The following is a 13,657-nucleotide window of genomic DNA, read 5'->3' as shown; positions in this document are numbered from 1 at the left end:
TTGGGTGTGCAGCGGCAAAAAAGAAGGGTAACATTAGCTTAACTCATGCCAAGTGCAGCGGCCAATAACCTTCTCTTTCTTGTCGAACATTCATCATTATAAGAAATACTGCCTTAATCAAACAATCAATCCACAATTTAGACGTACGACTGGCGGATTCTGTGTTGTTTAGATACATTTCTAGATTGTCAAATGTCTGAAAATTACTTTCAGTGAATACCTTGCGTAACAATTCTTCTGTCACAATTCGTAATGCCCGTACATTTTGTGGATATTTCTTCCCATTTAGGAGTTTTTAAACTCCAGCAAAATTTGACTCAAGCAGCTCTTCCAACCCACTATTTGCCATGTGTAACCCGCTCTTGTTGCTGTAAACATATGCAGTGTAACCTAATTGAATGCAAACAGTTTCTGGTTATACAGGATGGAGTTTTACGTTGTTCATTACATGGTGTCAGAAATCCACTTAAATCGGGGCAGTTATTTGATTGATTGACAATCATATATTGCAAATCGATTGTTTTAAGTTTATTATTCTCAAAAGTATTATGGCTTGAAAGCGAATTATGCCATCACCGGAATTTAACCCGTCAGAAGTTGCATTTAGTTGAGAAGATTACAAACAGAATTTTTGAATTAATATGGATGCGCTAGTTCTGGACAACATGCCTGGCAAAAGAAAGTTTGGTGTCCTACATGCTTGCATGGGAAGAGAGTGTGTTATCATCTACAATTTGTTCGTGTGGGCGCTGAAAGTGGTTTGCGACGCGGATGCTGGAATTGTAGCAGTGCCAGCAAAGGAAAAATAAAATCAAGAAAGATTTTTCGCAAATTTTGACAGACCTTTTGGAGTGCATAATTATCGCAACATAAAAAGACAAGAGATTCTCAACACAAAACAAGGCAAGCTGTATTGAATGGATTACTTTTTGGAATAAAGAGAGCGCCGATGGCGTTGCAAGACTATTGGCAAGATAGAGGGAAAATGTTCCTTCTGAGAATGTTTCTTAACCCTTGTAAGGGAAATTTTCTAAGACCATTTTTTAGGAAAGAAAACATATTGCGTTCGTAAACAATTATATTTCTTCTTTTGACAATCAGCCAAAATTGTTATGAAGGCGAAGTCACGTGACTAGCAGAATTCCAGAACGAGACTGAACGTGTATCCATTTCTAATACTTCAGCGACACTTTTGATTTCAACCATTCACTCTTTTTAACATTCTGCGACTTAAGGATATTGTCAACAAAAGATGAGATTGTCAGAATTAGCAGCAATACCGGTAAATACTTCCCATTTTAATTGTCATTTCATTAAATAAATGTTCTTGATTGAAGTACTGTGGTTTTATTGCGCCTGTGTTCAACACAAACCTATTATATTGAGTGATCAGATACTGCGCCAACAAATATTAAATAACAACATGTTTTCATAAGCCACGGTCAGCAGATGTCTGGTCATAAAATATAAATTATGAAACCTACATGCAGATATTATGTCTTCTTCTGGTAGTAGTATTGCGTACGCATTTCTAGGAATAATTTAGCGCCAGATACTAAAATTGTAAGTAAGTTTTCAGAAACTAACTACTTAATAAATATTAGCCAGTTTAATCATAATTATAAAGTGAATGACGGACATTAAGTTTGACATAGGTGGACGTTCGTTCCAACGTTATTTTAAAGATCCGCTAATTGGTTCTAACATTATTGTATCGTGGTCACAGGGACCGAATATAACCTATTTAGGCATTTGTTTGCAAGTTGATTTGTTTTTCATTTGCAAAATGAAAAACTTACTCGCAATTTGGGATTTTGGATATTTTTATTTAAAACAATACATATCTTGTACCATATTGCTTAAAATTGTGCATTATATGTTGGCTACTTATAAAAACATAATAATTGGAACAAAGCAGTTATCTCAATTATTATAGGCATGGACAAACATTCAATATTCAGTCATCCATTTTTAAACAGTTTCGAGAGCTGCTGTCTGCGTAGCTTTCCTTGTAGTTTTTTTTAAAGCTTTAAGTGTCTTTGCTGTCTCAGCGTCCTCGGACGCCGGCCTCTTCAGGAATTAAAAAAAAACGTTTACAAACACTTATGACAATTAGAGTGACTTCTTTTTATCCATTACATTAAATAGCATGCGTTTGACGACTCAGATGCAAGCACATTGAGCTTTCGGATTCTTCTACCAACATTTACAGTGATAAAGTGCAAACTTTTCCGCATTACTTTGCAAAAAATAACAGGAAACGCAAACTACACATTCTAATCCAACTCCATAGATGCTTATTTCTATTTTAACGTGTTTTTGCGACCATCGCAAATTAGCAAGTATTTCAATCGATAAATAAACGATCAAACTCGAACATATTTTATTTAAAGCTTAAAAATGCTAAAAAAGAGCTTGGTTGTATGTATAGTTGTTTTCATTGTAGTTTTTGGTCTATAAAATGAAATGACTAAGGCTATGTTAAAGCGATAAAGCAACAAAACGTTCTGTTGCTGTGACTTGTGAATTATTATTCGATTATTTAGAATTAGTGTAATTTACTGCTGATGTTCATGTGTTATGTTTTTTTTATCACTATTGATTAAAAAAGGGATAAAGTTATATATATAACACATACCATTTTTCATTGATTTTAATTGAACAAAGACAACGTAACTTGTAACTGAAACTGACTTACATGAATGTTTACCATAATAATGAACACCGAAAATTTCAAAATAAGCTGTTTATTCGACGCGAAAATTCCAAAAATTGGTAATTATCTAATATGTCCTGGTTGAATGTGTGTAAATGTCATGATGTCAAGCTGTAAATTACCTTTTTTCAGGAAGTGTTTCAATATTAATGGATGTCATTAAAGTTGCATTTACTAAGAAGTCATCATGACGATATTTAAACATCAATTAAGTGGGATATTTATGAATTTCTGCCATCATTTTGGATAACTGATGCATTGACCAATCTATCAACACACCGCAAATCAAAGATTGATATTTCAAAACTAAGCAAATGCAGTTCAACATCGCCACACAACGCCTTCCACAGCGAATAAAAGCCACTTCTCATAAAACATAAATGGCATGGGGACATCACTCTCAAGGTAAATGCATTATTTTGCTAGAAGAAAACCCAACGCCAGAAAATTTTGAAGGAAAAAGGTTACACAACTCTGGACAAAATACTTGTAATTTTAAACACGATGGATTCATGCAGTGGTTCATCTAATTGACGTGCTTATATAAAGCATCTAGATCTTAACTTACAAGTCTCGCGTCTTGAAACATCATGGGGCACTATCATAGCTATGACCAAACGAAGAATTTAAAGTCCCAATATTAATGAAGGCACTTATTCCACAACAAAAACAGAAACAACAACGCGATGAAGATGTGTTCAACAACAAAAGCAACATAAACAACAAAAAAACTTTCCAGCTTTGATGTGAACCTCGGTACACAGATCAGCAAAGCAAATTACCTGCACAGCTCTGCAAGGAGCCGATCTTCTTCAAGGTAGAGCTGATCAACCAGCAATAGCGTATTTTCCATAAGCGACAGTTTGACGTTCCAATTGCAACTCCTGACGTACAGCCGATCTTAAGATCAACGTGATTGGACCTGTGATGAGGTTTCACTCCATTTCGATTAGCATTTAAATTGCATAACATTACCTACACTTATTTATTTCAGGAGAAACACACTCATCAAAATCTCATTTTACAAATTATGTGTATATGTATCTTGATAGGTTATAAAATACTATTAGATACATTGTGTTTAAGAATTTAATTTCCTAAAGATTTTAAAGTGATATTATGGGCATAAGATAGTTGACATTAACTTATTTTACACAAACACTGTCCTAACCCACAGCCAATATTAATACACATGTAAATGTCATAATTGCATGATATTTTGGTGTTTTTTAGCTTTTTCTAGTTATTTCGGTTTTTATTCAGACAGAGGGACAAACAGACAGATGAACAGAGGAAAACATATTTAGACATATTGTAAAGCTGTAGATGAATGTGCATTCAAAGGTTTATGAAAATATGTACTTTTTAGTTATTTTATTTTGATGTTATGGTATATACATAGAACAAAATAAAACTAAAAAGTTTCATCCAAGTATCCTGACTGTTTGATAAAGCGCAGGAATTTTCGCCAACTGACAGACTGAAAGAGACGGTGAAACCAGTAGGGGACTTTTAGAAACCTATAAACACAATAATCTACATCACAATAATAACCAGATAAAAGTTTTGTATTTTATCCAGATCTAAGAATACTTCTTGTTGGACATACTGGCCATGGCAAAAGTGCAACTGGGAACTCGCTTCTGGGAATCACAAACATAGGAGGATTTGATGAGAAAATGAGCCCTGTTTCAGTGACAGCAACTCCCAAGAGGCTGGTAAGTTATAAACTAAATGATGGTCAGCTCCGGAGTGTTAACCATTTTTTCAAATGTTTTCCTGTAAGAACACATGACCCAGTCCCAAAGCAGCCATTTTGTTCAATGGTGGATTATCTGTTTAAAAATAGTATGCAGACACCAAGTCTTATTCAAACAGTCTTACTGAAGAATACCGCTCACTGTAATTGTAATTGCATGATGAAATAGAAAGTTGAAAAAAGGTATAACTTTTGTTCTTTTAACAATAACAATAGTAAAAAACAAGCACAACTACGTATAACGAAAAATGCCAGCAAGTTTGTAAATAATTTTGTAAATTAAAAAGTGTATTAAAAAAACCTATGGGGCAAATTTGTATCTATGGAATGACAAACATATTTCACAAGAAATGTCGCTGAAAACGATGGATGCTCCCCTTATGTTCTTAATTAAGTAAACAGGTATTAATAATAATTAATGACAATAATAGTAAACACTCACTTTAATTAAAAATGGAACTCCAACCCAAAAAGCACTATGGTCACTAAAGTACACTGGTTGAATATGAGTCATGACTTGATCCTGTCGGTTTTAAAATACCATGTCTAAAACACTGACTGTCTTACACATTGGACTTGGAATCAGGATTTGAAATGTAGAAAAATTCTGACCATTTAGGACTACCTTGTTGAAGTCCCCCATAATAAATGTCCTATAAGTGTCCGTTATGACCCCATTAACATCAAACCTCCTCAAAAGGTAGAGGACCATGCAAGGTACCTACATGCCAAATATATAAGAGATTGGTCAAATATTTAATGCATTATGAGAAACTGTTGCCAATGTTTGACCTTGAGAAATCTTTTATAAGTCTCAGTGACCTTGACCCCAGTGACCTCAAACCTCATTAAAAGGTAAGAGATCGGTAAATTATTGAAGGCGCTATGAGAAACTGTAACAAAAGTGTGACGGAAGGAAGTAAATAAGGAAGGACAATAGCCTCAGTGATCTTGAACCCAGTGAACTCAAACCTCATCAAAAGGAAGAGATCCATGCAAGGTACATACATGCCAAATATTTAAGTGATCAAAATATTGAGGGCGCTATGAAAAAATTGTAATAAACGTGTGATGAAAGTTAGGAAGTAAGGAAGGACAAACTGGCAACAAAATGCTCCGCCAAAATTTTTCGGGGAGCATAAAAAATGGACGGACATCAATGGTGAGTTCAGTATATCCCCATTCAATCATATTTGGGGGTGTAAACAAACAATGCAATCACTAACCTTTCAAAATATGCTTTGTTTAATTGGAGATAATTATTATTAAATTTGGACAAAATCACATGCAAAATGTTCAATGCACACCAAAACTTTATAAGTAAATTTGAACGCATGGCTGCTACTTCTTTAAAAAGACAATCTTGAAATCTTGAAAATATACACTGGGGCAATTAAATAATAATTCTGTAAAGTTGCGCACAGAAGCTTCTATATGTAATTTTATGCAAAGGGAAAAACCTGCTTGAAAAATAATGCAATCATGAAACCTTGACAATATCCACTGCAGTACTTGAAGATAACTACTTCGTTAAAGGTAAACGAAAATTACATTTAAAATATAGGAGGAAGTGAGCACAAGGGCATGAGCATGTAATTAAAAGAAAGAGAATTAACTCATTAAAAATAATGTATGTGCCTTAGATGGCCAACACGTAGCTGGAGATAATTATAATGATTGGAGAATGCCTTACATTTGTATAACCCTAACAAATGACCTAAGGTTTAAAAAAATCAATATTCATGTATACACAAAATGCAATAACATAACTCCCAAAGTAGGGCCATTTCTGACCCAAGGGGTTTGATTTGAACAATCTTGGCAGAGGATCACCATAAAACCTTACATGAAAAATACCAAAACTTTGAGCCTTGTTGTTTCAGAGAAGATTTTAAAAGTGTTCATTTTACACAAAAAAATGAAAACAAGTGACCACAGGGCGGGGCTAATTTTACATACAGGGGCATATTTTGAACAAAGTTAGTACATAGCAGCTAATAAATTGTACATGCAAACTACCAAACCTTTGGGTTTTTTGGTTTTATAGAAGACATTTTTTTTGGTTTTCACTTGTATAATATAAATGTAATGTAAACAAGTCAACCCAAGGGAGGAGCCAATTTTGACACCAGGGCCATGAATTGAACAAGAGCCATGATAACACGGCCGTTCCTGCCGAAATGTGTTTGCTTGTATGGTAACATTTGTTTAAGAGTAAAGAATAATATTTGTAAAACATAGCACCTGTGTCATCTATTTATATCTCAAGGATCAATTAGTTATATAGTGTTAGAGTTATGCTGTAGAGAATAAACAAATTGGAAACAAATTTACTATGAAATTAAATAATGGCAGATACTTAAAAAACTATGGCCGATAAAGTTATGGTTCATGGTCACTAAACTTCTCCTAGTTGCCATCTGTTTATATTTCAAGTATATCCCTTCATTTGATTTATAGTTACTCTCCGGACAAAAATTCACATTGAAATTAAATAAAGGGGTATAATTTAAATTAAGGTAGATATAGTAATGGTTCTTATTCACTGCATTTTGCTACTTGCCATCTGTTTATGTTCCAAGTTTCAAGCAAATCCCTTCAGTAGATTTAGAGTTATGCTCCGGACAAAAATTTACTTTGAAATTATATAATGGGAGATAATTCAAAAACTTACGTAGAAAGAGATATGGTTCTTGGTCACTGCACTGTTCCTAGTTGCCATCTGTTTATGCTCTAAGTTTAGTTCAAAGAAAATCCATTGAATAGATTTGGAGTTATGCTCTGGACAAAGTTTCGGACGGAAGGACGAACGGACAGACAGACTATTACTTTATCCCCTTCCGAACTTTTAGTAGGGATAATGGAATTGGAAGAGGACTATTATACAATGTTTTATGACAAACTCTAAATCCCCGGGTCTTACGGTTTCAAAGAAAAAGATATATATATATATATATATATATATATATATATATATATATATATATATATATATATATATATATATATATATATATATATATATATATATATATATATATATATATATATATAGAATACTATGTTAGTGTGATTGTGTACTTAAATTTATCCCACGAGTGAAGAAAGGTTTACATGGCGAGGCTTGCCGAGCCTTGTAAGCCTTTCTGACACGAGTCGGATAAATTTAAGAACAAAATCACACTAACATAGAATTCTGTTTATCCTACAATATTGTGTTATTTAATTTATTCCTAAAATAAAAGCAAAAACACATTAAATTAACTGAAACTTACATTGCGTAGTAATATTTATTTTGATCTTTCCTGTTTACGGCAATCGAAATAGTCCTTTAGAATTCCACGCAAAAGAAAAGTAACGAGACAAAATATCGCTATACGCCTCGATTCAAATTTAATAAGCGTTCCAAATGTAACAGGCTCATGAAAAACACAGACGGTTGTGTTCAAACTACAATTCTTGTTTCACCACTGTAAAAAAAAACCAAAAACAAACATGGCTCCCGCCATTTTGAAATATACAAAATGTGTAGACACATACCGTGGCTACGTGAAGCATGATTCAGCATTTATTCCCGCCGATATTGTTAATTTTAGTCTTTAAACAACTCTTCTTTTTACACACTTTATACTTACTTACATAAAAGTATTGTTCTACTCACCGAAGTTGTACAATAACCACGTCTATGTTTATTTTCGTAATGTTTAACTTGCTTCCATGACGAGCTAAAATTCTAGACAAATTTATTCATCGCCATCCATCTTTTCCATTTTAAAGCACTGGATGTAAGCAGGCAATTCTTTGTGGATAGACATTCTTCTTTGATCGACTGACAAAGGAACGACTAAACCATCAAAGAAATTACCATTTTAATTCGACATCGATTTCCTTCGAAAAGTTAAAGAACAATTCACTGACACGTTTCTTAAATTAAATCCATCAATTGTTCAACAAAACATCGCGTTATTCGAGTACATTCGACATTTAACTAAATCGAAAATGCCGTCTCACCAGTTTCATTCCAGTTGTGTATCCAATAATCCATCGTAAACACACACACTCGTAAGCTCGTTAAACGACTGCGTGCCCAATGACCTAAATGACGCAATCAGGGGTGAAAGGCCAGTAATGTTCTTAAAATAAGTGAGGAAGAAACCTGATCGAAAAATAACCATGGAGAAAACTTTATCTTTTCTTTATGAGTCGTATTTGTTCTATTAAATCATTAAGCTGTAGGATTAAAAGGCAATATGGAGGCTATGTGAAATATCAAATGTTTTAGTGATTTAAATATACTGATAACCAACGTTTCTGTTTTAGTTTCAATTGCATGTTGATCAACATTGATAAGTAACCAATTTTCTGCAGGTAGGACAAAGATTTGGAAGAACATTAGAAGTGGTTGACACTCCAGGATTTTTTGATACATCATTAGAAGATCAATTTGTTTACGAACAAATAGCTCGGTGTGTAGGGATGACGTTGCCAGGCTTCAACGCTATCTTCTTGATATTGCGTGCAGGTCGCTTTACTGAAGAATTGGTTCAAACTGTAGAAATTTTCTTTAAATTGTTTGGCAGAAGCGTTGATAAATATACATTTGTTCTTTTTACATACATTGACACAGAAGAAGACATGGAACACTACATTAAAGGTTTTGACAAAAAGCCTGAAGATTCCACAGTGAAAGCATTTCAAGTGCTTAAAAAACGATGTCAAGGCAAACTGTTGTTCATTGATAACCAATCTAACAAAGAAATTAAAGAAGAAATGGTATGGAATATTTTAACAGCAGTGGATACAGCAAATGCACAATCATTACGACCATATTTTTCAAACAAACTTACAAGACAGATGGAAAAAAGGGCGCAAGACTTTCATTGGATGCACGTCTCTGGTTTGGGATTAGAGCGGTCCAAAGAAGGTAATAACATAATAGAGATTAAAAACAAAAAATCGGAAAGATATTGAAAGATTAAAAAAACTTTAAAAATATATTGAATAGATTAAAATATCAAGGGTTTGACTTGATGACCTTGTTAAACTCTTTTGACCTAGATTCATACTTGGATTTTGTAAGGGTTAACATTTTCACGTGACATATAAACCCACATACTGCATTGACACAGAATATTTTGCATGCTGTCTTCAAAAAACAAGATAAGCTTATGTATGGCAATTTTTACGAATTAGTATGCCATTATCATTTATGGTGATTTTGACCTTTGAATTCTTGAATTCTTTCGCATGACTCGCCGTTCAATGACTCTGAACAAAACTAAGGTACAGAGTCATTTTAAAATTTCAAAATGAATGGCATAGTTATGGCCCAGACATGCTCTTTTACGGCCACATTTGACTTTTGAAATCCAAGTGTGACCTTGACCTTGGGGATATCGATGTAATTCTTTCGCATGACACACCGTCCAATGATTGTAAACAAATGTACCGAGTATTTTGAGAATCTCACAGGGAATGACATAGTTATGGCCCGGACAAGATCATTTATGGCGATTTTTGACCTTTGTTCTCAAAGTGTGACCTTGAATTTGGAGATATCGACATAATTTTTTTCGCATGACACACCGTCCAATGATTGTGAACAAATGTATCTAGTTATTTTACAATTTCACAATGAATGACATAGTTATGGCCCGAACAAGATCATTTATGGCCATGTTTAACCTTTGTACTCAAAGTGTGACATTGACCTTAGAGATATTGACATAATTCTTTCGCATGACACACCGTTTAATGATTGTAAACAAATGTACCAAGTAATTTTAAAATCTCGCAATGAATGACATAGTTATGGCCCAGAGAAGATCATTTATGGGCATTTTTTTCCTTTATACTCAAAGTGTGACCTTGACGATGCAGATATCGACGTAATTCTTTCGTGCAACACACCGTCCAATGGTGGTGAACAAATGTGCCAATTAATTTTAAAATCTCAATGAACGACATAGTAATGGCCCGGACGAACTCATTTATGGCAATGTTTGACCTTTGAACTCAAAGTGTGACATTGACCTTAGAAATATCAAAATAATTCTTTGGAATGACACACCGTCCTATGATGTTGCACAAAAACACCAACTGATTTTAAAATTTCACAATGAACGACATATTTATGGCCCGGACAAGCTCATTTATTGCCATTTTTGACCTATGAACTCAAAGTGTGACCTTGACCTTGGAGATATCAACGTAATTCTTTCGCATGACACACCATCCAAAGATTGTGAACAAATGTGCGAAATGATTTTAAAATCTCACAATAAACGAAATAGTTATGGCTCGGACATGCTAATTTATTGGCATATTTGACATTTGAACTCAAAGTGGGACCTTGACCTTGGAGATATCGACGTAATTCTTTAGCATGACACACCGTCCAATGATGGGGAACAAATCTTCCAAATTATTAAAATCTCACAATAAATTACGTAGTTATGGCCCGGACAAGCATTTGACATTTGAACTCAAAGTGTGACCTTGACCTTGGAGATATCGAGATACTTATTTCGCATGACACACCATCCCATTATGGTGAACAAATGTACCAAGTCATTTTAAAATCTACCAATAAATGACATAGCACCAAGTGTTCCCATGACCTAGTTTTTGACCCGGTATGACCAAATACATCATCTAGATTCAACATGTGACCAAGTTTGGTGAATATCGGATAAAATTTTGGGACAGACCGACAGACAAACAGACCGACCGACAGACCAACAATGTGACGTCTATATAGCCCCAATATAAATATGGCCCCTAGAGTGGTAACATGTTTTTTGTTTTTGTTGTTGTTAACCTGGGTACCATTTTACTTAGCTACTTACGCAATTCGTAGACTTACGCACATATTTTAAATTCAGTATAGTTCCTTCAAATTCTTGCTACATTGACATATGGTATGTTTAAATGAAATTCATATAAAAAGTTACATTGCAAGTAAACATTAATTTGCATCAATCTGAAATAAACGAAATTCAATTATTTAAAAGTATGTGCGTAAGTCTAAGACTTGCTTAAGTTTAAGCACGTGATTCAAACTTGTTTTACATATTGTAGAGGTAAGCATTATAACTTCAGTAATAAATGTGGCTTCTGGAGTTAAAAGGATTTTCTAAAATTTGACCGTGTGCAAGTTTTTTATGTATGTGGCCAAGATTCAAACTTAGACAGATGTTGCAAATACATACTAAGTTTCATCAAGATTAGATGAAAAATATGGCGTCTAGAATGTAATTAGCTTAAAGCTGATGATGAACAATAAACGATAAACAACAAAGGAAGCTGGACATAAGGTGACATTAATACTAGCTCATCAAGGGCACTTTGTGCTTAGTTTAGTCAAATCCAACGGGCAATAACATTTTCATATTGAGCCGATATCCTCATGGTCAAGTTAATATTTTTTAGCGTTTTGTTTAAGCCTTCAATGAGTATCTAAAGCCAGTTGAATATACAAACCATTTTGATATATTTTTTTAATCAATAGTGCTTAAATATCACATTTTCTTAAAAATTCTTTTAATAATGTTTTTGTATCGTTAGATCTAAGAATTCTGCTCATGGGACTTCCTGGACACGGAAAAAGTGCAACTGGGAACTCACTTCTGGGGAAAAGCTTGTTTACTGAAAATGCTTCCACGGTGGGGAATGCATACCACCAAACACATGTAGGTAACAATTCTGTAATAAAGCTCTTTAAATGGTAAATTATTTGCAAGTTATCTAGGTAACTATTTACAGTGTCGATAATAATCACATCTTTTAAAAAGAAAGACCTTTAGCTTTTACAATCGGTGCTGCACTCTTAGAAAAGCCTTCAAGATAACTAAATGTAGTTTATGTTTAGTTTAACATTCGTGTCAGAATACTTACATATTATTTAAAATCCTTAAAATACTTGCTTTAACATAAAAAGGTGATATATATTTAATTTGAAAGAAATTCCTTTTAATCTGACCTTGACCTACTTATATCATGACCTTGACCTACTTATATCATGACATTGACGGTAATTCTTGTGCATGACACACAAACTTAGATGGCTTAAATGTGAGCCTAATTATTTTTTCATCTTCAATAGAATGTTAAGTTATTGAGCAGACAATCTCCATTTCTACACGTATTCTTGTTCTTTGACATTTGACCTTTAAATTTGACCTTAAGCTTGAAGGCAGCCACATTGTTATTTTGTGTTACACACTGTCTAATAAAGATAAATATGTCTGACATGTTATTTTTAAATCCTTCAATGCATGGTAAAGTAATAGAGCTCACGAGCACAGTAATATTACCTTAAAGTTTCACCTGGCTTTGAAAAGAATCACACAGTTCTAACGCTCCTTACATACAGGAATGTGGTGCAAGACACCCATCATATATGGGTGAATATGGGTGCCTTGTTTTTAAACAAGAGCTGTTTTAAGACAGGGTGGCCAAGTTTTTTTTCGTTTAGGTAGTATAATGTACTGTCAGTCATCCAAAATAATGTAAGGTTAATATCTGAATTAGTTTTTGCGGTATATGAAAACTTAAACCTTAACATTTGAATATTGCATAAAGAAACTTGTCCGTCTAGACTAGATTTTCAACACTCCATTTTCCAATAATCAAATAAAATCATAGTTTCTATTGTTACAAGCAAATTTGCTGTATTGATATCCCCAGCCAAATTAACTATCTTTATTGATGGGCGCAGATAAATGAACATAACTGTAAAATAAGTTTTAGAATATTGTGTGTGTTTTGGCATTGCAATTCTCCTCATTGATATCTATACACCCATGATTGTTCATATTGTAACTTGTATAGTATTCCAGACACATTCCTGAAAAGTTACATACTACAAAAACAACAAAGATAGCTAACTCTTACTTAAGTATAGGGTTATGGTGCTCAGGCGTGGTATTTCTCTTCATTGGTATCTATACACCGAAGAAGTTACATGTTGAAATCTTATATGGTAACCGAGATAAAGCCCTGAATGAATTGACAAAAATAATACAAAAAATTCTTTCCTGCTATATAAAAAGGCACAAGCTCTGAAATCTTAAAGTTCATAGTATGATTGGCTATGAAGACAAAAACAAGTTGAATTTGCCCTTACAGCCCCTATTAAAAACGATCAAGTTGTACCAGTGATGTTTATAACAGCTTAGCTG

The 13,657-nt window shown here is 33.7% G+C and overlaps 1 protein-coding gene across 1 annotated transcript in view; it reads left to right on the top strand.

The window, feature by feature from the left end:
• Positions 1–13,657, top strand: part of LOC127845470 (early endosome antigen 1-like) — a 79,401-nt gene that overhangs the window by 52,796 nt on the left and 12,948 nt on the right. Inside the window, exons 8-10 of the mRNA XM_052376400.1 lie at positions 4,298–4,434; positions 8,844–9,399; positions 12,042–12,166. Of these exons, the coding sequence (XP_052232360.1) occupies positions 4,298–4,434; positions 8,844–9,399; positions 12,042–12,166 (818 nt within the window). The remainder of the gene's footprint in view (positions 1–4,297; positions 4,435–8,843; positions 9,400–12,041; positions 12,167–13,657) is intronic.

The sequence above is a fragment of the Dreissena polymorpha genome, chromosome 9 (genome assembly GCF_020536995.1).
Source record: "Dreissena polymorpha isolate Duluth1 chromosome 9, UMN_Dpol_1.0, whole genome shotgun sequence".
NCBI lineage: Eukaryota > Metazoa > Mollusca > Bivalvia > Myida > Dreissenidae > Dreissena > Dreissena polymorpha.
The sequence above is the reverse complement of the archived record's forward strand: the minus strand, read 5'-3'. Positions and strand labels throughout refer to the sequence as shown.